Genomic DNA, 26,073 nt, shown 5'->3' on the forward strand with positions numbered 1-26,073 from the left:
GATCCCCGCATGCTGGGCTGGGCAGGAGAGTACCAGCCTGGTCCCCAGCCCCAGAAGCCCAGGAGGGGCAGGGACAGAGCATGGCAGCACCAGCTCCCCAGCTGCAGGGGCTCTGCTGCACTCTTCATGGACCTGGAAACCAACAGCCGAAGGGGAACCTCCCTATTTTCCCTTTTTCTGCTACCTGTGGCTAATATTGCAGACATTTCCGTAAGCAAAAATCCTTACCTTTTGACCTTTGCCTGCACTTTTGGCTCAGAACAGAGTTCCCCATAGACAGCAAGCAGCACTGCCCAGGTTCACAGTGCAGAGCCACAGGTGTTAGATTTGTCCCACTATGAAAACAATACATACGCACCGAGTTGGTAGGGAAATAGAAATTTATTCCAAGACGTGAGCTGAAGCAATGAGCATATGAAGCAACAACCACTAGAAAAAAAGTGAAAAACACATCAAATATCTGTATTGTACCCGTTAAGTTTGAACACAAAAGTCCCTTTCAGTAAATGTATGCACAGAACAAAAGCACATGCAAAAAATCTCAGATGGTCACCTAGAGCATTGCTTTTAATGTCTAAGAAAGAGGTCTCCTCTACAAAAATGTTTAAGCCAGGAAAAAAAAACCCTTCAAGTAACAAAGTAGAAATGATGTGTTCATTCTGCTTGGCACTGTGGAGAAGGAGGGGGATAATATATCCCAAAAAAGTATGCATCTTTAAGATGTATAAATTCAAAGTCCCTAACACAAGTCTGCTGCCAGACCAAGTACCATTTTTTCTTCCTCATTTAGGAAGTCAAGTGAAGTATGTCTGCTAAGCACAGGGGGATCATGTTCTGGAGTGAAAGCTGCTAAGACCACATGGTCTGCCTGCCAGCAAGGAAACTTCACTGACACACGCACCCAACAGACCTCTTTGTCTCTCTAACAGCACCCTAGCACTGAAAACTGCAAACTGCATCAAATTCTGCGAACATTCAAACAAGTATTTCCTTGACTGCCTTAGTACAGAAGGCCAAGTGCTGCTCACCTTGAGCTCTCCCTTCACATTCATTTCAGTACCACTGGAAGAAAGCTGTAAGTGCACACAAACAGCACAGTTGGCTCTGTGTAAGTCAGAGGTGGTGGCTATTTTAACCTGGCTTATGTATGTGACATCAGAAAGGGGTAGCTGGACTATTTATGTGCTATTTGCAAGCTTTGCCAACTTAATTCTAACACATACATATATACACACGTATATATGTGTATGTATAATGCATGCATTGTAGCTTACAATTATAAGAAAAATGCAATTTATTTATAAACCTGCTCTTTGGGACTCTAAAATTTTAGCGGCTAATCCACTAAATTCACAGGTAACATGAGTTGATCGTCACTTTTCTTAACACAGTACCATAAATGCATTACTTTAGAGACTGCTATCATGGAGGCTAATCCAATAACAACAATGGCAGCAACAAAATTCCTTATCAGGACAAGTGTCAGTCAGGCATTAAAAAAATACGTCTCTGAAGAATTACATTGTTTTCAAAAAATACACTGAAATATTCTATACAAGAATATAGGCCTCACACTTACGAATCTAAATTTATAACCACTTACATGTATCAGCTATTCTCAATAAACCATCTACATTTGCTACCCACCTACAGTAGCTACAGTTTCAGACTGGGAACACCGCAAATTTATGAACTTTCCCTGAGATCAGTAATCCAAAATAAATAGCCCTGCAAAGGTAACAGTGTAAACTCTGGATTTAAGTCTTCGGTAAGGATCAGTCCTCAAAAGCCAAGAAAAACATTAAGCAAACGTAAACACAGCAATCATTTTGTCAGTTTCGAGTTAATTCCCAGCGACAGTGGAGCCCCATGAGAGACGTAGCATCCAAATGTTGAAGACCCGTCAATTTTATTGTACAATACAGTTGTCCTAGTTGCCTATCATTGTACCACTGAACGCATCCAGCAGGGATTATGGATCTCCAAATCGTGACCCAGATCTGCTCTTCCACTCTGCACAATCTTTACAGTGCCTTTAAAACCACTCCTCCTCAGGTTCTTACTCTTGAATAGAGGAATGGCGAATAGATCTGTGATAATCCTCTGGACTAGTCACAAGTTCTGGCAAATCATAGCCTCTCAGCAGATGTCCACTGTTTTGTTGAGCAAAGTAATACAGCTGCCTGGCAAACATTGGTTCAACCTTAAGAACAGACAAAATGTTAATCAGACATGAGACAAAATTTAATGCTCCTCATCTTAGTTATTCAGGGTGGTTTTAAGTTAAAAACAAGATGGGGCAGAACAGTTCTGCTTACTAGAATGGGAATAGAATATCAGTGGTTTCACTAGTCTCTGTTCTAAACTAGGTCTTGCCTAGCCTAGCCTAGCTCTGCTGCCAAATGTTTCACTACCTGCACACACTCCTTACCTTCATCACCTTTATTATAAGGAACTGCAACAGTGACGAATGATATATCAAAAATTGCAGTCCCTTAGCAGCCCCAGGCTGTGAGCAATGCCCACAGAACACACATGCCCATGGCTGCTCCAATTGTTTAAACATAGGTTGAACATGCCAAAAGTCTTGTTTGCACTGCAAAGTACTTTGAGGACTTAACTTGAAATGTTGGAGCCCTCAGGTAGGCTGAGATATGTCACCAAATGACTGTGTCTGAAGTTAGATTTCAACCTAACATCAAGGTTACTCTTGTTTCTGTTCATTCAAGCTCTGATGAGGAATTTGTTCAACCACCAAGTGGGATTTGTATGAGTTAACACTGCCTTCACTTCTGTCTCTTCAGAAACCACCACTCTGTCTCGGGGCTTTGGGCTCTGACTGTAAATATTTGAGCTGTACACTGAGAAAAAAGACCTGAAGCTCTCCTTACTTCCAGTGGAGAACAGGCTGGATAACACTTGTCCACAAGCCTCTCCTGCTGGCCAGCCAATCCCTCCATGTTAAAAGACACAGGCATTGTTTTGGAGGAAATAAATGCCATGGTGGAGATGGGAAGGCAGTGGGACAGGTGCCCCAGGCAGCTTTCAGTGCATAACTGTTTGGTGGGATGCTAGAGCCCCACCAGCCCACAAGTCAGGACAGATCGAGAGGATGAGCAGATGCAGCAATTGGCAAAGGGGAAGCAAAGCTCTGGAAAGAGCAGGAGGTACAGGTTCACGGAAAAGATACCAGGACAAGAAATGGATATGGGAGCTGGAGGGAGAATGCTGCAAAGCAGGGATGGAAAGCTGGAAAGCCAAAATAAGAATGGGGAAAAGTTGAAGGAGAGTCAGGGATGGGCAACCATCTCTAAGCAGTCATTGCACAGCTCAGGATGGATTTGTGAGCTTCTCAGCTTCCACCCCAGAGACCTGCCGGGCAGCAGTGTGGCAGCACGAAAGCAACACAGCTAAGCAAAGGCCACAGCTTATGGCAGCAGGCTGACTTGGCACACATCCTGCTACTGAAGGGGCTTTTGAAAAATGTAAAATATGCTGGTTTTCTTCTCAAGGATGCAGCAAGCTAAGCCCTGCCACTAATTACCACCTCTCTTGTGGTTTTATGGGCTAATACAGCCAATTTAGAAAGTACCCAGTCTCAGTCTCCACCATCACCCTCTCTCTGAGAGCATCCCAAAACAACAGCTTTAAGTGTGTGTGAACTGAGGGCAGTCAACCCATGAGCCTGACAGCTGCTGAACCCTGAAGCTGCACAGGCAGCCCTTGCATCCCATTAAGGGCTGAGGCCCTTGAGATGGAGGCTGAGATTCTGGGGCACCTTCAGGTTCAGTGGCTGTAAAAGCACCACATCCTGCAGTGGCCAGGTGGCCCAAGCAGCTGCACAACTGGGCTGGTGGTGATAACAACACAGCCCAGCATTTCCAGGCACATTTCAGCTTTAGATGGGGTTTGCAACAGATCACAAATTATATGCTCTGTAGAAAGGGAAAATCAGGTGCTCTGCCCTACTGCGGGCTTCCAGGCAGTCCTTGGCAGATCTGGGGATTAAACCTTGCTCTGGAAAGTGCTGCATTGTCAACCATTTCCTACCTCCCTCATAATCTACATGAGACACAAAAAGCATGACTGGCAGATTCATATCCTCCAAGGAGTGTGCTTGTTTTCGGTAAGGCAGAAATCCTACTTACATGGGCTGTAATTAGTTTCCTCTGCCTCTGTGGATCTGGAAATTCCTCCCCAAAGCACAGAGTGACCTGATATCTCGGCAGAGGACGTCCATGGTGAGCAAAGTCTTGCAGGTCTGGGAAGAGAGAAAGTACCATGCTGTGGAATAATCAGGGGAGATTGGCAAGCACCACACAGCTACTCACTCACTCTCTCCACCAGCACGGGAGAGAAAAACAGAATGGAAAAGGAAAAAAAAATGTGGGATGAGAGAAAGACAATTTAATGTGTAAAAAGAAACAAACAAAGAAGACAAAACAAAGAAAAACAAGTGATGGAAAAAGCAATCACTCGTGACCAGCTGACCTACACACGGCCAGTTCCCAAGCAACAGCAACCTCTGGCCACTTCCCCCATGCCCTGTTTTACTGCAGAATTCAAGGTCATATGGAATGGAACATCCCTCAGCTGGGATTGTTGAAGGGACTGTGCCCCTTCCCAGACTCTTGTCCTACCCCAGACTGTGGCCTGTGAGGGCAGAATGAGACAAGGAGAAAGCCTTGACATCGTGCTTGCACTGTTCAATATCAGCTAAAATGTCCCTGTGTTATCAGCACTGTTTAGGTCACAGATCCAAACCACAGCACCACAAGGACCACTATGAAGAAAATTAACTCTCCTGCAGTCAAAACCAGTACAGGCCAGTAAGACTGACTTTGTGGATAACCTTGGAGCACAGTGGAGAAGATAAAGTAACACCAGGGGTTGATGAGAGAGGTCAGGAAAAAGACAAAAGGTCTGACAAGACGCTGAGTTTGGAGACCTTCCCTCGGATCAGGGGGAGCTGGTTACAACACTGCAACTTTTCTGTTTACTTTGTCTCACAATTGATTTCATATGCACAAACCAAGATATCTTCCAGTTAGTACTTCTATGGGACCCCCAACTGCAGAACCCCTGGAGCAGACACTGCTGCTACCACCCAAGGGAGCCATTCAAGCAGACACACAAGAGCAGCACTGAAATGGCTTGGTAGTGCCAGAGACACAAAATACTGCCAGGCACAAAAATTTGCCATAGCCAGACTGTGACAGAGGTAAGGTCACTGTCACACTGAGATAAGGAAGGGGAAAGACCTCCACTTCAGCCATGTCCTGAGCCAGCAAAAGAGCTTTCTGTGTCTTCTGTGCCCCTGCACTCTCTTTGCCAACCTGTAACGTTGTTCAAAGTGAAGTGATGAAACATTATTATTCTAATAGTCAGTGTCCCCTATGAAAAGTAGCAGGGGAGGCCTTTATAAGGTATTCCCACTCAGACCAAAATCTCCAGTGCTGTGGACCAAATGCTGTGGTTCTGACACTGCATTTCCATCCAGAAAAGAGAAAATTCAATCTAACACAATATCCTTGCTAAAGCATGTGTTACGTGCTGTATTTCTACATAGCTGATCAGTAAATATTCCATTTTAATCTATAACCCTGTTCATGCTTTCTGGGAAAAGCTGCAATTAATACTAAAGCCAATGCAGTATAATGAAGCACCCTCCCTGCTGTAGAGGGAAAGGAGAGCTTTTGAACTTGACATGACAAATGCATCTTTTCCCAAAATACACCCCTACCATTCCTACTCTAACTGCAAGCTTTTCAGACCAACATGTGGATTCAGTGGCTATCACAACAGAATCCCAACCCTGGCTTGGACTACTACTCTTACTGAAAGGGCCAGTAAAGCAAGTAAAACAATGGGCAGCTCACTTCAAACATGGAGTAAAATTTAGCTTTCCCCAGAGTCTCCACAAAAAAATCTGAAATGTGCCATGAGCTCTCTGGGAATAAGGCAAGAAAGAAGAGATATTTTCCATGGGACTCTGCTTCCCTCTGTGCAGCTACAGGACAAGGAAGGACAATCCACCCAAGGCAAATCCAGCTGATGTAAAACTTCTTTCAGCTTCCTCTTTCCCTTGTTTTACTTGACCTCAGCAATTCTTCAAATCCTGAATACCTGTGGGAGTGTCCATAGCACAGACCTGGAGAAGAAAGCCCTTTCTTTCCCAACACCAGGACTCGCTCCATCTTCCTTTCCAGGACCAAGTGGATCATCCAGCACACAAGGGCTCCCCAAGTGTCTCCCCAAACCTTTCCCACCTCCTGATCCTCCTGCTCCAGCTGCCACTCCTTCCATCCCACCAACCATTCTCTGGCTGCCACCCTCACACTCCAAGCTCTCTTCCTCTGTTCTTTTACTCTCCACCCAGTCCAATTTAAAACAATTACAATGCATTTATCTCTCTTCACAGAGACATTCCCCTGGTTTCTGTTTTATTGCCCCATTTTAGCTTTCTCAGCAGCAGAGGCTTCTCAGCACAGTCCCTGATGCTCCAGTGCAGTTTGCATGGTAGGGTTCATCTCCTCAGTGGTTTCCCAAGAGCTGTGGTTGGTTCATAGCAGTTCTGCATCTGTCCCTTTCTCTGCTGTTCATGATTTCCCTCCCTGTTCAGAGATCATCTGCCTCTCTTCCCAGGGGAGTCCCAGTTTCCCAGCACAGGGGAATCCCTGAGCTCGCTCGCAGGCTGGGACCCCAGCACATTCAATTAACACAGCAGATGTGTCAGGCCCATGGCAAGTCACTTCCAAACTTCACTGAGCATCATCACATGCAAAAACTCACTTTGCACACACCACAGACTGTGACTGCAACCACACACTTGGGTTTGCACAGGCACTGGTGCATAAGTAATTTAGGAGGGGTGAAAAATAACTATTGCTTGAGCTTATCTTTGGGGTTAGGTATCTAAAAAGAGATGGCCTGTCAATCATTTGGAAGAACCCAGAGCACATCTAAAAAACCACCTGAGAAAAGGGAAAGGAATTTCCAAAACCATCACCAGGCACAGAATTATACATCTTTAAATTAGCATGTGATTGAAGCCCAACCCAATGCCTGACCTCAAATTCCCCTTTCTAACTGTCAATTCGCACATCTATATAAGATTTCTCTCTTTAAATAAATTTTTTTCTTGGCTGTTTCTCTAGGACAGCGTATCAACCTTGGAATATAAAGTATGCTAAAACTGATGATTTGGATTTCATTTGTTGGGGTTTTTTTAAATTTTGCAAGGCATTATTCCCCTGAGAGTGTCATGCCAGTCCTGTTGCCCTGTTCTAGCAAGAAAACACACCAATAGCCACTTAGTTCACCTCTAAGTGATGCCAGAAATATCCAGAAAGGGCCAATGTCTATTCCTGCAGCCCAAGCTGTCCTCTAGGACAATTAATACCTCCCACCAGTTTCTATGGGTGGACAGCTCTCCTCTCTCCAGCTGTGCAGGTGTGCTGGGAAGTGGGGTTGAAGCTTTGCCCCTTCCCTTCATGGGCTCTAAGGAGAAGGCGCTGTCCTAAAGCACTCCCCTGCTCCCTCCCTGCACTACCTTTCCAGAGAGCTCTGGTGAGGTATGCACCTCCTTGCTCAGAATATTAGGCAGTCCTGAAATTCCAGGGTTTGTGAAATCCTTCTGAATTCCTAGCTACCTTTTAGACACTGGCACAGGCTTGCTACTGAAATTTGTATACTCAGGCTTGCTCTGGGTCAAGCTGAGAGGAGTGCAGGTGCAGACCACAGACCTGTCCATGACTTAGACTAGCAAATCCAAGATGAGGATCCAGTTTTCTGTGCCAATTGATGGAAAAACTATTTTGCTAGGTTCCTCCTCATGCTTCATATAGGAATGTGAGAGATTGGCTGTCACCAGCTGAGCCTCAGTTGACTCCTGCTGGTCTGTGCAGGGGCATTGAATGTGCAGGAGCAGAAATTTATAGGATTACTCAGGATTCAAGCACCCCTTGGCTGCATATGCCCAGAAGTATCAAGGGGCAATTTTCACTTTAACGAAAAGAGCCCTCCCATAAAGCTGATTTGGACAGTGACTAGGTGACATTTCCAAAAGGGTATCAAAGCCATAGTGGGAATTACCTGCTAAAAACTGCTGAGTATCAAAGAGCTTGCACGTTTGGTCCCGCTCCAGCTTGTTGGGTCGGTCACTGCAGAGCATCATAGGCCCATCCCAGTAGATCCTGCTTTGGCAAAGTCTCTTAGCGTAGAGGCCATCAGGTGCCATCCATAGAATTACTCCTCGCTCCAGGTGGCTCAGCAGTTTTTCTATGTTCTTCCTCTGGCCATTATCCTCTGGATAAGGGAAGATAACTTGGTCCAGGCTGCTGACCTCATAGCTTTGCCCGTGGGATATCCTACAGCCTTCAGGACTGGAAGTTGTCACCTCCTTCACCAGTATTTCACGGTAATATAAGCAGATGTGGAGTCGGCAGTCTACAAGGAGAAACAACCAGAAAAACGAAAAACAATAACTAAAATAATTAAAATAATTAATGATAAATTAGTATGGATATTCTATGTTTCAGATCTGAGCTAAGGCCAAGAGACAAGTTTGCATAAGATTTCTGAGCCCAGTGGTCAGCACCACCCAGAAGGACATATTAGTCAAAAAAATAAAAAGAATATAAATACTAATTTTTTTGGAGCACAGTAGCATTAACGCTCTCTCATCTTATTAAAAGGGTTACTGACGCATGGGAATTCAGTAGGAACTAAAATTCCACAAACTTCACATTTCCATTTAAAAGGAAAAACCTGCCCAGAAAAAGTTTATGTTGGTCACATTTTCCAAGTTCACGTCACAATTAAACCCACCAGCTCAGCACACTTCCTCAGATTTAACAAGGAAGTAGCTGTGTTTCCCCCCAGACTTTGCATAGAAAAGGCTTCTGCACAGGGGACCTGCAAACTTGCACTCAGCTGCCTGGAGAGAAGCAACTGCTGGCTCCAGCTCCAACAGGGCTGTACCCAAAATCCCCTGCCTTGCTTTCAAATGGCCATTTGGTGCACTTGGCTGACTCCTACAAATTTGCACAGCACTGAAAAAATATATATATATACATAGATACATATATATAGTATATACATGTGTGTACAATGTATGTTCACATACACACACAAAGAAACACAAATCTCCACACCCACACTGACCCTGTCTCAGGAGAACAATCCCACTTAAGAAACCCACCAAGCAGCGCTTTACAGGTCTATCCATTATTTCTGTGAAAAGCACATTCCCACACTTTTTCCCAGAATTACTTAGAAAATTCCCCAGCATCCAGACATCTGCAAACCTGGCTGAAATAACTTCCCTCTTCTTTCCTGAATGTCTTTTTTCTTTTTTTTCCCGCTAGGAATAGCAAAGCAGAACAAAGCCAGACAGCTCCAACAGGAGCACTACAAGCACTACCAGTTTTTGGAGGGGGGCGGGGGGTGGGGTGTCCTCCCAAATGAAAACCTGAGCTTTCAGTCACTGACAGTCCTAAATTGCCAAACTCCCCTGGGAAGGTTTGATTTGGAGTCTCACCAACATAACCCAGCACTAACACCACAAGCCAGTGAAGCACTTCCATAAGGTTTAACCACCTCCATCCCTTGGAGCTGGGGCTGGAAGTGCTTAAGTATCCTGGAAAACAGACTTACAACCATCCACTCAAATTCATTCATTAAAGAGGTTTCTTTTTTTTTTTTTTCCTTCTTTTTTCCTTTCATCTGAAAGGAGAGATGGTGCCTGGGCAAGCCAGAAGTGGGAGTCTCTTGTCAAGCTCCCCAGGAAGCCTGGGGGGTTGTGGACCTTACCTGACAGAGCGAGGGCTTCACCAGACCTTATGCTTGGCTCAATCGGGATGCCAGGAGTCTGGGACTCAGGAGGAGCACAAGCATAAAAGGTTCCTGTCACCTGACAACCTGTTTTCACAAACAAAAGTCAGTGACAGAGGCCTAAATCCTAAAGGAAAAGTTAGGGCAGAGATCACAGCAATACAAAAGTGAGTTTTCCTGGGCCCCAACAGGAACTCTCTTTCTCTTTCCCCTTCTTCTTAAAATGGTCTTATTTCCCAGTTCCTCCATGTAGGCCAACTCTGCCAATCACTCCAGATGTTACCTGGACTGTATTTTCAATTGGGTCTGCATGAAATAATCCCTTAGTGTTTCTATATCACCCCTAATCCTTTTCCTTACTTAACATGTTATTCCATTAGAGAAATAATTTACATTTTTAACTAGACTACAGTGCCCTTAAAAGTCACCTGCATGAAACAATTCATATTTCCAAAAATATTAATGATGGGTATAACAATAAAGCTGGGATTAACACTGTTTAAATGTGGGTGAAGAAAAATGTGCAGCAGACGACTATTAGGGTTTTATTAACAGAACTATTTAGAACTACTGAACTGTTCCAACAGATGCCTTTGGGTAAGTGGATTATACCATGGACAACTGATGTTTTTCGTCTGTTTCTTAATGCCAGTAAAAGTCTTTGGAGGAAGATGCAAGTGACTTGCAGACAAGAATGCATTACCTTTCTCAGTGGCAGAACTCACCACAATCAGGAGCTGGAGTGACAGGGATAAAAAACACCCACCATCTCTTGATGCATTTTATAGCCCAGTGAGAAACACAGTATCAACCACTAACAACTGCCTACAAATTCAGCAAAGTATCTAAATGTGTTTAAGTGCTGCAGAGAATGTACTTCATGGCAGAGCTCATTCTGCTTGCTACCCTCATTTTTTTGTTATCAAATAACTCAACTAAAAAGCAAAACATTCTGCCTAATAATTCCAATATACTGCCAGAAAAATGTTGCAGTGCACTAAGTATTTACTTTTTAGCAAATCCAAAGATTTCTCTGCATCAAAACTGGGAGAGAGCTGTCCTCTGAAAATATAGCACCTACACCAAGGGTCCTTTCTTGCTTCCCCTCCTTTCCTGCCCTTCTGAACCAGGTGCTTCTCCTCACAAAGCAAATGCCTGCATCCTCAGGTGAGTTACCCTGCAAGGGTCTACAGCACACAGTTCCCTTTCTCTTTTGTTTTATTCCCTGCAACTTCAGCACTGCTGATTTTCACAATTTAGCCTTTTTCCTACAGATGCAGGGCTTGGAAAGCCATGATTGTGTTAGGCTCTGGTACTGTGAGATCTTTGGGGAAGGAAACATTCCTTTATTCTGTTTCTGCTGTACCAGCCCCAAGAGAATCTCAATCCATGACAAGTTGTCCCACTGCTACAGCACTAAAATAAAGTAATAATTCCAGCTTTCCTCTAGGGAGAATAATGTCAGTCTAACCCACAAGGCTGGAGGGAAAACCTCACTGGTGTATGCCTCCAGAAGTCCAAAATCAGAGAGAAAAGCTAAAGAACATATGTTCCCATTTGGGGTTTTTGTGAGGGTTGGTTGCCTTCTTTATTGCTCAGGGCTTTTGGAGCTGAGGATTTTTGGGGGCTGATTTCTATCCATGCAGAGAACTGCACAGCCCACACACCACACATACAGTGGCAGTGAATGCAAGAGCCAGGACAAAGGTGGCTCCCAGCACTCCTCCCCATCCACATTTGTTAATTCCAATCAAAGCCACAAATAATAAGCCTGAGGAATGTGAGGTTCCTCCAGGTGGCCAGCCTCAGCAAGCAGCCCTAAACAGGGGCTTCTTACCATTTTCACAGCCGGGCCCTTGCCAGTGATGCCCGCGAGCGGCGAAGGGGATACTGGCGCACTGGTACGGGATGTCAGGATGTGGCTGCTCCGGGGCAAACTCCCTCCAGTTCCGTTCATGGGGCATCATGTAGTTCGGTACCTGTCCAATTTAACGAGGTATTCTTTTAGTAGGCAGTGTCAGAACTAATGCTATGCATTGCATCAACTTTCTCATCTCAGCTCCTTGATTTTGCCTGCCAAAGCCCGTGGAGGTCTGAGCTGTGCGGATGGCACTTGGCCACCACCACCAATGAGGCTTTCAAATGAGTTTCTCACCACTGGTGTAAATAATAAGCGGAGTGGAATAACAAAAGGCAGTCAAAGCACTGTTGGTAAATGTCTGCTTGAAAGAGCAAGGCTTCATTGGGTGCTCTCATTCTGGCACCAACAGAATGGCAGGGCACTAGGAACTGTCGTCCAACAGAAAAGAGCTATTACTCCAGGATAAACAACACCAAGGGAAAGCAATTGCCCTGTGGCCTCATCTGACATTAGAAAAGTTGCTTCTCAATTTCTTAGTTGTCATAATGAAGTTTCTTCACAGGGAGAACCTGAGAGCCCCACCAGCAAGGACAGACACAGCACAGAAATTGTGCTGGTCAGTGTAGAGGCACCAAATAAGAAAAACACTCAACTAATGCCATACCTGGGACGGTAGTGCAGTGTAAGGAGATGTTATTGGAAAGGGATGGTTCATCATTAATGGTTGTTCCTCCATGCTGATCTGTTTTGCACCTAAGGGATGAAAATAAATTATTCCACATCTTAAGGAAATCTGAAATCAGCACAATAAAGGCAAATCCATACAACCTGCCACAGAACAGAGAGAGGACCAAAATGCCTTCCAGTGCCCACTTGGGACTGGATTCCTGGCTCCCATTGCAGTCAGGTCTGGGAGGCAGTCTGTGCCTCTGGGCTCTGCAGTGCCCCACAGCACAGCGTGTCCCAGCCTCGTGCACAAAGATGCCAAGCCTTCACCTCTCACAGGCCCTGCCTGGCACCAGGGTCTTCATGGAGAGCAGGCACTGCCCTGCCCCTGCCCTGGAGGCTGAAGGCTGGGCATCCCTCACTCACAGCTCTTTCCACTCAAGGCAGTTGCTTACTGTCTTCCCCGAAGTTGCTCTTCCCTGTATTCAGAACCTAGATCCAGCATGCTTTTTTTTTCTGCCTGTCCCTTGAGCCTCCTGCTTGGCTCTCACTACACAGAACTGGCAGAGAGGCTCCAGCTAAAAGAGCAATTCCTCCAATGATGTGCAGGCGCCTGTCTGCATCTTCCTGCAGGGGCTCCCTTTCAGTGCTCCAACTCAAATGCCAGCAGTCCTCCCGCAGACGCAGCCTCTCAAGTCACCAGAACAAGCTGCACTTGAGCCCTCATTTTGGTCCCTTAAAAGACTAACAAAGGCTGCAGGGCCATTCCAGAAAAGCACACTTCAGTCCTCATATCCTTGCAATGAGATATTTTCACACTCACATTATACAGGGAATTTGAGATGCTTTACCTTTTTTGGCTCCTTCTGGCACTATTCTGTACACTTTATAGGGATCTGAGATGTCCAGCTGGCTTCTCTCCACCAGTTCTTCAAAGTCATTGCTCTTGTTCAAAGCACACCTTAATCTTGTCTTCCAGGTAGGGGGATCTGGTTTATCAATGCCCTCTCTGAACTTTCCTTTAAAAAGAGCCCAAGCCTGGAAACATTTCAGATAATCAAAAGAGCAGGAAAATGGAAAAAAAAAAAAAAAAAGAGAGAGAGAGAAAAAAAAAAGAAAGAAAAGAATCAAGTACAAGGCACAATGCTTGAAACAGCATATGTGTGTGTGCTTACATGTGCATGAATTGTTCATTAATTTACTCCCTACAGGTTGAGGCTAAAAAATCGCAGCATGGTAAGGTACAAAAAACTGTTTAGTGGGCATAAGAAAGGGGAATGAATCTGGAAGCAGATGTGCTGTGGTCCCAGAAGCATTTAGCTCCCCGTAGAGAACTGTGGAAGGGTGGGCTGTCCCACAAACACAGGGACACCAGGGCACAGCCTGCTTCACCTGCCAGGCAGTGTCCAGCAGCAGCCAACCAGCAGAACCAGCTGCTGAGGCAGGTGGCAAGGATGGGATGGTGAGGGGCATCCCTCCTGCCTTGCCAGTGCTCCACAATCCTAAGCCCAGGCTGAGCCTTACCTTGAAGAGGGCGGCGTCCTCCTCCCGGTTGTAGTCCTGCTTGCCAGCGTGCTTCCAGGGGATGCGGAAGATGCTCTTCTCGTCGTTCTCCCACACCAGCCCGGGGTACTTGCCGCTGTCTATCTGGTCGATCAGCCACTGGCGGAGTTTCCCATTGCCACAGCTCACTGAGTTCATCCCGCACTCGCCCGGCTCCAAGTTCATGCCACTCGTGTCAGAGGTTGGGTGAGGGGTTTTGGGGTGCCCCACCAAGCTGACCTCTCCACACACGTCCAAGCACCGGCTCTCTGGAAGGCTGCGGAGGAGGGGCAAATGGGCAGGATGTGGGGAGAGGCAAACCCACAGGTTAAGTGCTGGGCTAAGTCCGCACCAGCGGTGCCCAGACCCTGATGCCACACACGCCACACCAAACAGCAGCCACAGCACGCAGCGAGGCCCTGGGGCCCCGGGAAACACGGTACAGAGCCTCAGGAAACTGGGCACAGCCCCCCACAGCCCTCCCCAGGCACTGCCTGTGCTGCAGGCTTCGACAGACTTCCCCCTGTCCCGATACTGTTTTGCATGAACAGACATCGGTCGTTGAAATTTTTATTGTGACTTAAGGCACAACTCCCTTGTCCTGTTGAGAGTTCAACTGGGAGTTTACTTTTCAACCAAATGAGGAAAAAATTGCATTAAAATAGACTTGCATATGATCGTGCACATATGTGCTATCAGACATATCACGCACATGATCCGGAGGGCTTCACAGGCAGTTATGGTTTATACGGCATCTATCTATAACACCAAAGTAGCTTTCACAAGCTCACTTCAGCAAGACACACTGGAACACATGATGTCCTATACATATCTACCCCTCCAACTGCTCCCAGCACGCACACATAGCAACATTCAAATCTATACACTGCATATACCTAAAAGTGGAAAGACAGCAACCCACAGAGCCCGGCATAAGGGCACTTATGTCCCCAGGAACGTGGGAGCTCGCAGCCCCCCACACAGAGCCCTATAGCTGCGTGCAGAGGCGCAGGCGCGCACGGAGAGCGGCACGGCTCCTGGGAAGATGTGAACTCCAGGACACTGGCATCAGGGATGGGGACCTGGCGTCAGGTTTGTCTCACCGATCTGGAAAATGCTTGAATGCCCGAAATCCTTGTTTGGTGGTTTCCCACTCCAACTCCCTATTACATTTAACAAAAGTGAGCGATTCCTCACCAGGAATCTTTGCCTCTACCCACAGGGAGCCTTTCCAAGACCCTTGCCAAACAGGCGCACACTACTGTGGGCAGATGGGCAGCACGCTCCACGCCCCTAACACGCCTCCGCAGGGGCAGCATCCCTCCGGACACCAAAGCCGGTAGCCGGCATCTCCCTTGCACATGGTGCGTCTGGGGGGGTGGGACACGTTCGGGACCACGGCTCCCCAGCCCGCAGCCCGTAGGAGTCCGTGGGAAGACCCCAAAAAAGTCGCTTTCCCCTCTTTCACTGCGCACGAAGCGGATCCCTCCCAGACATTCCCGCGACCCTCCCGATGACAGCGGGAACCGGCCGGGCTGGGGACCGGTGTGCGCCTTCACCTCAGGAGCAGATAACGGGCGGGTATTATTTCTTTTGCTTTAAATTAAGGAAAAAATAGAATGGGGAGGGGGCGGGGGGAATAAAAGAAGGGGAAAAGAAAGAAATAAAAAAAAAAAAGGGCTCGCTCAGGTGCCGACAGCCGCAGGAGAAGTGCCCACCGGGGGAAACCGAGGCGCCCGACCGCCCAGCCCGCCTCCCTGGCCGGGCGCGGCGGCGGGAGCGCTGTGCCCGGCGGGGCTGGGGGTCCCGGGGCCCGGCCGCCCCCCTTACCTCTGTGGCGGCGCTGGGAGCGGGCAGGGGCCGCCGGCTGCCGCACGGCCGCTGAGACGGGGCGCAGAGCGACTGGGCCGGCGGCACCGGGAAGTTTCTTTATATGATGGAGGGCGTCGTACCGGGCGGGGGGGAGGCGGGCCCGGAGGTGGAGCCGGCGGAGGGGAGCGGGGACTTGGCGAGCTGGAAAACATCTGAGGCAGTGACACATACCCATTGCTGGTAAACACGCTGCGGGCGGGAGGGCGTGCAGCCCGGCGCTCTCCGCGTCCCCGCTGGGCTGGGTTTTTTTAAATCTTTACAGACAGACGCACATACATAAATAGCCCAGGGAAACTCCTACCAGTGAGAGCCGGTCGGCTTTTACTGTAAAGACCCAGTTCGCTACACCCACCAGAACCGTCCTAGACGGCGCCGGCCGGGCCCCCGGGATGCTCGGGGAGACGCGGGGGCATCGCCCACCAGCCCACGCCGTGCCTGGGGTCGGTACCCTCTGCCGGCACCCTCTGCCGCCTCTTTGCTCGGGCCACAGAGCGGGATCGCGGAGCGGAACGAGGCACACACCCGCCTCCTTTCCCCCCAAGGCTCGGGCTGTCCCCGTCCAGCCCGCTCCGTGTTTTGCAGCCCGAAAGGTGTGGACTGGGGGGCAAGGTGGGGGGACACTGCCCTGGAGGCAGCGAACCCCGACGGGGCGGCAGCCGCGGGAGCAGGACAGCCACCAGCTCCGGCCGGCTGAGCCCAGGGGATGCTGCCTTCGCAAAGGCCATCTTGAGGCACCAGGGCTGCAACCCGCCGGCTCGCCTGCCTTCAGAGCCTCCTGCCTTAACGTGGTGGAAGCTGGTGGATGAAGGAGCGAGCTCCGGGCTTGCTGAAAGTCTCTGTTGCCGCCCTTTGGGTTTCAAGCACGTGTGCCGCGCCACGACACTCTGGTTTTGGTCTGTTCTAACGTCCCCAGCGCACATCCATCCACATCCTCTCTGCTGCAACGTCTCAGGTCACAGAATCTGTCACCGCGCTGCGCCGCAGGTTTAGGATATTAATTGCAAATCTTCAACGCCATCTTCTGAAATTTAAATGTAATTATCGCCGCGTTCGGAGGGAGAAGTGAGAAATGCAGGCGTTTTGAGGCATTGTGTTTGTAACACACCATCCATCCTCCAAAAAAAAGCATTGGCAGGGCCAGTATGAAATCCTTTCGGTCGTGAGCCAAGGCACTTTTGGAACATTGGAATGCATCTTTGATACTGGAGGTGACTGCTACCATAAATCAAGACAAGTAACCACAGCTTTACCAAAAGGCATCTGAAAGACTTTCTAAAAATCCAGTTTCAATTTGTAGGGTTAAGACTGTGCGGTACTTAGGGTGCCAGCTGTAATTTCACTAAGTATAAGACCATCTTGAAATATATCACTGTAAAAGGAACACTTCTCATGTCTTCTCTTTTGTGGTTTTTAAACCAGCAAATTCAAGACCAGGGTGAAACATGCAGATTGGATCTGCACTAGGTCAAACCCATAATGAGAAAAAAAAACAACTTTTTTCTCAAATACTGGAGAATATTTTTATGAAAGAGTTTCTCTTGTCCAAAGATATTCATGTATAGATGGAGAGGTAGGTAAGTTGCATGTTAAGAGAAGATAAAGTCAGTCATAACATCCCCAGAGAATACCTATGTAGGAAATTACCTGGCTGGGTGGTTTGTTGCTTTGTGCAGCAAGAACTGTATCAGAAAACAATCTCCAGTTGCCTTAATGTTAGAGGAGATGATTAAAGCCAGACCCCTACATGCACACTCAGCCTTTGTAAATCAGTATTCTCATGAGTAAGACATTCTAATCTCATTAAGTTTGCTGGCTTCGTTACTCAGTGTTTCTGGACATCACCCATTTCCATTTAGGATGGCAAAAATATGTAGGACCACCATTTTGGTCTGCAAAGTAGAAAGCTGTGATCAATAACTCAGCTGTGGTGTCCCCATTAAATGCTGCATCACTGGGTGCTTTTTGCATATCCTAAGAGACAATTTCTCCCTAACCAGCCTTGCTAGTAAAGCGAACACTCCAGCACCTCACAGCCTGTTTATCCATTTCTGGTGTTTTCCACACCATTGAAGTGCCTGACTCTTCAAACCTTACCCAAAAGCCCTGCTGCCTTCATGGAAGTTTTCTGAGTTAATGACTGAAGCCCTCTTGTGAAAATGCTCTTGCTGCTGTTTAACCACGGCAGTCACTGCGGGCCCCCTGTTTTTCACACTCTTAAGGTCACACTGACTAAAGGCATGCCAGGAAAAGTGACTGTTTCTTCTCAACAGTCTCTAACAAGCCCTCAGTGCACAAAAAGATGGCTTCTGCTTTCACCAAACCCCTCTGAAGTCCCAGCTGACTCACCTGGGAATTGCACACAAGGTACAGAGGCAAAGAGAGACAGACGTCATCTCAAAGCAGCTGCCACGGGCTCTCTGAAGTGGGTCCCTACAGAAAGGGGCAGTGCAGAGCCACGGGGCACACACATTAAATGCTCTTGCACCCAGGAGTTTACTCCTCCTTTCCTTCAGGAAGGTTTCCCTTCCTCTGTGGGTACAAAGCCTCTCCCGTCTCCCTGAAATACCACTGGCTGAACTCAGTCCCTAAGCCAGGGGGACCTGTTAGAGGTATGTTGGGGACAATGAGTCTGGCAGCAGAGACCTTTGGAGGACTGTGGCTTGTTCAGGAGCTCTCTCTGCACCAGAGACCATGAAATCCCCTCAGGCATCATCACAGGGGGAGTTCCACGACGCAGAAGAGGAACCTACAGAGGGGACTGAGGGGCACCCGCTCCGTGGCGCTGCTCCACCCTGGGCCAGGAAGGCTGCCCTGGTATCCATCTGCCAGTGGCTCTGCTGGGAGTTTGCTCATGGGGGCAGCTCCTGGTGCTCAGTAAAGCTCTGGCCCTCTGCACTCTGCCTGCAGCCCAGAGCAGACTCAGTAGTGAGCAGGAGCATGGCAGCAAGCGAGCTCCTTCTCCAGCTCTCAAGTGAACACCCTGACCAGGGCTCTTCAGGAGCTCAGCAAACCTCGTGCTGAAGCCCTTTGACAAATGACATTGATAAAAGCATTTTCAGAAGTTCATTAAGCCCCTAAAAGGATTTTTGGAAAGCCCGCAGCTACCTGTCTACACCTTTAGCTGTCCCAAAACCTGTTCTCCGAGATTGAGGTTGCTGGTGGCACAGGTTTCTGCCATGGGGTTTTCATCCCTCAAAAGTCCTTGCCAGTCCCTGGTTGCAAGTCCCTGTGGAATGATGTCCTCCTTTGCCCAAAGCAGCAGCACAACTCAGACCCAAACAGGGGCACTGTTAAAGACTCCCAACACCACACCTCAGTCAACAGCTCTGAGGCATGGGGTGGAGTTCAGAAGTCATTCATACATTAGAAATATGTCTGTGGATGGAACTGAATGAATTCAGAGAGACTGTGGAAATTCAGGGCAGATTTCTGATTACTTTGGTTTATTCCAGCAAAGAACCTGCTCGATAAGCAGTCTAACATGGTTCAAACAAAAACAACAAACAATTTTATGCATCTTCTATCATAGCAACTTCAACTTCTGGTATCATATGAGCTGCCTTCTCATTTTGGAAGAGTATTTGCAGTTCTTCCATTTGAAATAATGACTCCTAAAATGGTATTAGCCAGTTATATATTTTCCATAATACGAATTGCAGAGACATTTTAAACTACTAGAAACAAAGCAAAGTGGCAAGCATAGCTATGTCTTTCAAACAGAAGAGCCTCTCAGCCCAGTTGACATTATTTTAGGTGGATTTGGTGGATGTTTTCTTTTCCTGTACTTCCCCTCTGCTTCATAGCCAAGAATATTTCAAACCAATTCCCATTAGGCTGCTTTCATGCCTCTGTACATCAGCCTGTGCACGGGACTGAAAGAGCCCTTCATCACGTGTCCTCACTCCTAAGTCATTATAGAATCATGGATTCAGTTACTTTGGAAAAGCCCTTTAAAATCAGCAAGTGCAACTGGTAACCTAGCACTGGCCAAGTCCACTGCAAGATAAGACAATGCCTTAACTGCAAAATCTATTTTTTAGAAAAACCTGCAAATTAACATCACATTAAAATGCTATTCTGTGGCTTTCCTTTGGAGATAAATAGTTGGCAAGCACATCCAACCAGTGTGGCACACAAGCAGTGTGGTGCCCTTGCCCAGAGCCCAGATGTCAGGCCAAGAGCTTGGAAACCCTGGGCTGATACTTTCACCTCTGAAAACCAACAACAAATTTTTTATGGACTTCCTGCTCCTCAAGGAAGGAGGCTCCTTGCCTCCTGATTGAACAACCTACCCACCTCTCCAAAGCATTTCAACCTTTGGTATTTCAGCTACTTTCATCATTTCATCAGCAAGCAGCAGTCGTGAATCTAGAGAAAAACAAACAAACAAAAAAAAGGAAACGATAGGAAAACAAAAAAAATTAAGAAGTTTTCAAATTAAAAAGATAAGGAAAGCACCCGATGCAGGCTAGTTGAGAGCCAGTTGACCTACTGAGAGCAACCTCTCCCTTAACTCAGATAATCTGAGACATCAATCTCTGCAGGACAGCTACCAAGGACTGCCTGGGACTGCTGGCATGGAGGCAAGGGAATCATGGTCCTCTGCCAGTGATGTGAGGCACAGCATAGCCATGTGTCCCCTATTCCCTGGAGTAACAAGTCAAGCTGACTGTCACCTGGGAATCTGTACTACCCCTCATCCAGTGGAAGAGGCAAATTCAAATTATAGGATTTATCTTTTTTTTTTTTCATATCCAACCCCCTTTTTTCAGCAAAAAGATGGGGTGACAGGTAGGAACTTCAGGCCATCAACCCACTCACCAAATTTCTTCAACTTTGCTGTAACCTCAGAGGATGTCCCATAAAGGCAGTTTACAGACTGCATTCAAAGACATCCCAAGTATAATGAGCATGGACTAAAAAAAAAACACTTACTGCAATTTGATCACAGAAGTAAGGCCAAACTAGGGATGGACTCTCACCATAAGGGAGAAGTGGGACTGTTCCAAAGGAGGTACCTGATCTAAACGCGATTTATTACCGCAAAGAACAAGGTAAAGACTGAATTCTTGCCTTGGAAACATTCCATTATTGGAGTCCGTTTCCAAACTGTGGGACACAAAAGGAGAGGGCCAGGCTGACTGTTGTGGGACAAATATAGAGCTGGTGACACGGGTGTTGACACCTGTGCGTCTTCTTTGGGATGCCCCCGGGATCACCGTCTTAAATACGTTCCTCCAGCAAGGAAAAAGTGAGTTCCAGGGAACTGGGGAGCACTGAGCACTGTGCGGCTGACACATTCTTTGATTCTTGGCACATTCTGAGCTTGTCAAGAGTCTGTGACTGGATAACACTCCAAGTGCTGGACACCCTGGGACACTGTGAGAACCCCATGCCCCAGGCAAAGGAGGCTGCATATACAAATTTTATATAACCACTTTAAATACTTTAACCAGTTGTTGCCAGCTTTCATACTAGTAAATGTAAGCAATGTGCTTGGGTACCTTTTTGTATAAGTTCAAACCCACGTAATTTTCTGGGGTCAAAAGATCAGCTTGGTTTTGTATATTGCGGGATTGAGTTTCCATTTCCACGGAAGTGAGCCGCAAGGAGCCCTGTTAAAAAAGAAAATTACTTGGAGAGGGGAGGGATAAGGGTGGAAAACAACAAGAAAACTCACTAAAAACTAGGCACTGAATATTAGAAAAAAATCCACAAGATATATACTGCATATGTATCATCCATTCCGCTCCTGCTACCTAATTGTCCATTAAATTTAAAACTACCTGGGGTTTCTGTCCTTTTGAACTGGAGCATTTTTCTGAAAAGCAGTGCAAAGCAGGAATTAAAATGATAGAGAAAGGAACTCAGGTGGAAGCGAGCTTTGGGAAGTTCCACAAAAGTCATCGATGTGGGTGCCATTAGGATTTCCCTGCTTTAAAGAAACTGGGAGGACTGCCAGTGACAGACTTGAGGCACAACACTGTGGAAGGAGCTTCACCATTTCAGGCATAATTTGGTTTCATCCTGTCTTGATTAGCGAGGGGTAAATCCCCAACCCTGATTTACTGAACAGATGGTGATGACATGCAGATCGTTGTGAGAAGGAGGTGGTGATGGTCTAGCAGTTAGTTACATTCTTCTTTCTGACAGACAAAAGAGGAACCCAGAGCCCCAAAGAAAAAATACTTAATGAGCAAGGAGGGCTATAACCTAAAGTATTTAAATAAAACAAAAGCCCATTTATCTATTGCTCTTCTTTAGGCAGCAACAAAAATAACATGCCTATATTATTCTGTTGAGGAGAGACCTGGCTCATCATTCACAGGGGCGCAATGTGAGTTTGGCTGTGATCTACAGGGAGTGAGCAATCAAGCCCTAAATGAATGTACCGTGGTATTTCACTTTGCAAAGAAGCTGGTCAGCCCCATTAGATGTGCAGGAGAATGATTTAAAAGGAAACAAGTCTTTGTAAACAAGGATTTCGGTGGAGGGCAAGAATGGGGGATAGCGAGTCAGAATTTCTCCTGCTATCAATGATAGTCTAGCACATACATAAACTGGTGAAGGCTTTCTAAAAGTTTTCAAAAACAAGTAACAGCAAATCCAACCAAAAATCACTTTACAGCACAACACCAGATGAACCACTGGATGCTGAGTGGTTTCAGCTCTAGTCCTTGGATCAGCAAGCCCCACAAAGCACTCCACTGGCCAGCTGTCCTAGGCAGGGGCTTTAATGCAAGGTCCTGCAGGGGGAAATTCATCCTTCTGCAGTCCTGTGACAACTGGGACATTTGTGTTACAGTCCTCCTTGTCGGTACCTCCATAAATGAGTGTGAATATCCTTGACAAGCTTGAAGTAACCCCTCTCTCCTGGGATGTCAGCATCTTTCAGCCTAAAGTAGCTTTGGCACCTTTTTCATCCTGGGTGAGGGAGGATAAACCCACTAAATGTGAGGGGAAATTCACAAGAGCTGTGAATGTTGTCAGAAGGCAGTAGGAATCTTCACAGCATTGTGACATGGTGGGCACTTCAGAAAAAGAGACTTGGATGCTTTTGGAAATGCCTCCAGGAACAATGAATACATGAAATTAAAGTAATGATACACTATTACATCTCCTCCCACCTTTCTCCACCGCAGATCACAGCAGCTCTTGGCATCACTGGAAAAGGAAGGGCCATGGCAAGTGTAAGGCTGTATCCACAACTGTCTGATCAGGGGAACAGCATCCGGGACCACCAAGGGCACATTTGCAAAGGTAGAGGGGGAAGTTCTCAATGGCAGTGAGCTGCTGCTTTCCTTACAGTGACATGGGAAATACTCCCCTTATTAGACACATTTCCTGCGTGGTATTATTTCACTCTAACTCAGGAAAATTCTGAATATTCTCCTAATTTTGCCTGGCAGTTGATGCAGGCCCACGATGCCTTCTGAGGACTGAACAGCTGCAGTGACTGTTGACAGCTGATGCTGCCTGGATGGCCACTTTCATTGACTTTTGTACCAGGTTGCTCTTCTTCAGTGGTGAAAAAGAAGAGATCTTTGCATGCATGGCTACTCATGGTTAGCATGAACAGGAAGGATGCTCTGAAGGGTGACTTACTAGCATGGGGGAATGCTTCCCTTTTGAAGCAAAATATTTTTTTTCACATTGTCAGTGATGAAAGCTTAGCCACACACACTTCTGCTGAAGGTAGCTGCATGCTAGAAAACACCAAGAAATTCCCTCACCCACTCAGCATTACTCATTTTGTTACATAATTCTTTTTTTTTCCTTTTGCTGTGGATTGGGTCAATAAATACACTGGCCCTTAAAAAACCCAGCTGTCTGTTATGCTTGTTTATAGCAAATGCAATTTTGGCTGTGACCGAGTGGGAAGGCATCATGGGCTACTGGTCCCAGCAAGATGGTATGAATACCTTGCCACTGGTTTTATTGCAGCACCTCAGGCCATTGTGGGCAGTTCACCTCTGGATATTCAGACCTACCAGCCTTACAAAGACCTTCATAATCCGCTTGCAGTGCTCCCCTGCTCTTGCTGTTCAGGATACAAGGCTTGTCAAATGTGCTACATTGTTTTAAAGGTTTTTCTAACCCTTTTCTTTCATTTAGTCCATGCAGATGGGAGAATTTATTGGTGATACAAGAAGTGAGGTGAAATCCCATTGCATCTCTATGTAAGGCAAACCCTGTTACATTTCTTTATTGCTATTTGAGCCTTTCCCCCACACTGGTACTCCAGCTGGCTGCCTTGAGAAAGGGGAATTTTTTTTTTTAAAGGAAAGAAATTATCATTTGGTGGCCTTAAACTGCTACTCAAAGCACCAAAAGTCAAATGCTGCTGTCCCTGAACTGGGGAGGGGTTCCCCCTCCTTGTTGACTGGGAACAAAGTGTCCAGGGCAGGAGCTGCCTGTTGCACAGGGACAGACAGTCCCAGTCCTGCCAATGCAAGGGGCTGCCTGCTGCTACACTGCCCCACTAGCTGTGAATTATGAGGTTTCCCTCCACAGCTGCAAGGCAATGACTTTTTAAAATACTTTTTTAAAAGGACAGACAGCAGCATTTAAGGGGATGCAAACAAAATTCCCTGCTGACACAGTAAAGCTTCTTGAGTAACAGTAAATGCCCCACAAAAAATGGCAGATGTATTGGGTTTCTGAGGCATCTCTGGGGCAAGGACTTTACTGCCACAGTTACTTCCAAGTCACAACAGCACTGACAGCACCATATGACTGACAGCAGTCCCAGGACACAGCTTCAGTGATGTTGTTCCCAATCCATCTAAACTCCAGCCTAGACTGATACCCATTTTATGTGCAATGTATGACAGAGACCAGTGCCTAGGTAGTCCAATGATCCCATGTCTGGGATAGGTGTGTGCTTCCACATCAGGCAGTCAGCTAAAGTCCTGTCATGTAGATTCTGGGAAGGCTCCAAGATTGGTGTTTATTTTTCATAAGGCAAATGAGGAACATATCATATAATGTTGGAGAAGCAGCAGGACAGACGGTCCTCATTAGGGAAAAAAAAGTGTTTGACAGGGAACTCAAGAACATAATTACTGCTGCCCAAGGCTCATTTGGAAATCCATATTAAAAGGGCTCTGCCTGGGACCAATTCTTTCCTCTTCCTTCAAAGGTCCCCTGGAATCAAGTTCTCATAATTTTGACACTTGCCAGAGATCAAATAGGATCCTTTTAGCAACTCTCAGCCTATAAATTTACACTTCAAAATACTAACTCACATTTCCAGAGCACAGAGGCCATTCACAGAAGGTCACAGATGCCTCCAATGCCTTGGGGTGAGGATAGCTGTTGGTGCCAACTAAAGAGCACAAGCAAAGGGTCTGATCTTATACCTGCAGAACTGAAAAAAACTGTTCAGCTGGGTGCACTTTCATGAAGCTCCTCAGAGATTAAGGGAGAAGAGGTTGTTGGTTCCTTTCACCTCTCTGCATGGGCAGGAATTTAAAATATAAAATATCAGTACTGAGTGGACCTGCTCAGAACATCAGAAGCCAGCATGTAGCCTAAGTGTGCAAGTCCTAACTAAACCTTACCATGGAATCACAGAGTACCAGTCTGGAAGGGACCTCAAGTCTCATCTGGTCCAACCTTTCTTGCAAAACCATGGTCTAGACAAGATGGCCCAGCACCCTGTCCAGCTGATTCTTGAAAGCATCCAATGTTGGGAAATCCACCACTTGCCTGGAGAGATTATTCCAATGCTTGATTCTTCTCATTGGGAAGCATTTCCCTCTTGTGATTAATAATCTTGTGACTAATCTCCCAAGAGTAACCTATACCTGTTACCCCTCATCTTTTCCACACGACCCCTCTTAAAAGGGGTCTCCATCTCCTTTGTAGCCACCTTATAAATACTGGGACATGGTGATAAAGTTCTCTCTGAGCTTTCTTTTCTCAAGCTGTTTGTCCACCAGGACCAGCCCTGGGACTGGGTAGATCCCAATCTGTGATAGAGTCCTGCATTATGTTTTCCAAGATATAAGATATTACACTTGTCCTTCATAAGGTTCTTGTTCATTTGTTCTTTCAATCTATCCAGGAGAGTGGCTCTCCCTTCCAAAGTGTCCACTTCCCCTCTCAGTTTGGTATCATCACCAAATTTCATCAGGGTATCCTTGATCTCATCATTCAGATCACTTATGAGGCATTGAGCAGCATTTGGCTCAGTTTTCTCTACCAATGCATTTGTACTCCTTCCTCATATTCCTGCTCCACAATACTGGAATGGTGCTCTAACCATTGGCCTGTCAAGTGCAGGTCACTGGCAG

The 26,073-nt window shown here is 46.7% G+C and overlaps 1 protein-coding gene across 4 annotated transcripts; it reads right to left on the reverse strand.

The window, feature by feature from the left end:
* Window positions 1-362: 362 nt before the first annotated feature.
* Window positions 363-21,321, reverse strand: IRF4 (interferon regulatory factor 4). 4 transcript variants are annotated; one of them, XM_085571347.1, is made up of 10 exons: window positions 21,280-21,321; window positions 20,072-20,143; window positions 13,886-14,180; window positions 13,213-13,399; window positions 12,360-12,448; window positions 11,672-11,813; window positions 9,814-9,921; window positions 8,095-8,448; window positions 4,149-4,261; window positions 363-2,203 (listed from the first exon to the last, which is right to left on the reverse strand). In XM_085571347.1, the coding sequence occupies exons 3-10, from the start codon at window positions 14,087-14,089 to the stop codon at window positions 2,060-2,062; spliced, it is 1,341 nt and encodes a 446-aa protein (XP_085427473.1). In that variant the 5' UTR covers window positions 14,090-14,180; window positions 20,072-20,143; window positions 21,280-21,321; the 3' UTR covers window positions 363-2,059. The 4 variants fall into 4 exon arrangements, with proteins under 4 accessions (XP_085427473.1, XP_021400445.4, XP_085427465.1 ...); XM_021544770.4 differs by lacking the exons at window positions 20,072-20,143; window positions 21,280-21,321 and adding an exon at window positions 15,734-15,871; XM_085571339.1 differs by lacking the exons at window positions 20,072-20,143; window positions 21,280-21,321 and having other exon boundaries at window positions 13,886-14,577.
* Between the last annotated feature and the right edge of the window lie 4,752 nt (window positions 21,322-26,073).

This window comes from Lonchura striata, chromosome 2, assembly GCF_050655825.1.
Source record: "Lonchura striata isolate lonStrDom1 chromosome 2, ASM5065582v1, whole genome shotgun sequence".
NCBI classification, from domain to species: domain Eukaryota; kingdom Metazoa; phylum Chordata; class Aves; order Passeriformes; family Estrildidae; genus Lonchura; species Lonchura striata.

Coding starts and splice junctions, on each gene's coding strand:
- IRF4 (XM_085571339.1), bottom strand. CDS start 14,458: ATGTCTGTTCATGCAAAACAGTATCGGGACAGGGGGAAGTCTGTCGAA. Junction 13,400..13,885: donor AGGACGCCGCCCTCTTCAAG/GTAAGGCTCAGC, acceptor AAATGTTTCCAG/GCTTGGGCTCTTTTTAAAGG. Junction 11,814..12,359: donor ACACTGCACTACCGTCCCAG/GTATGGCATTAG, acceptor TAAATTGGACAG/GTACCGAACTACATGATGCC.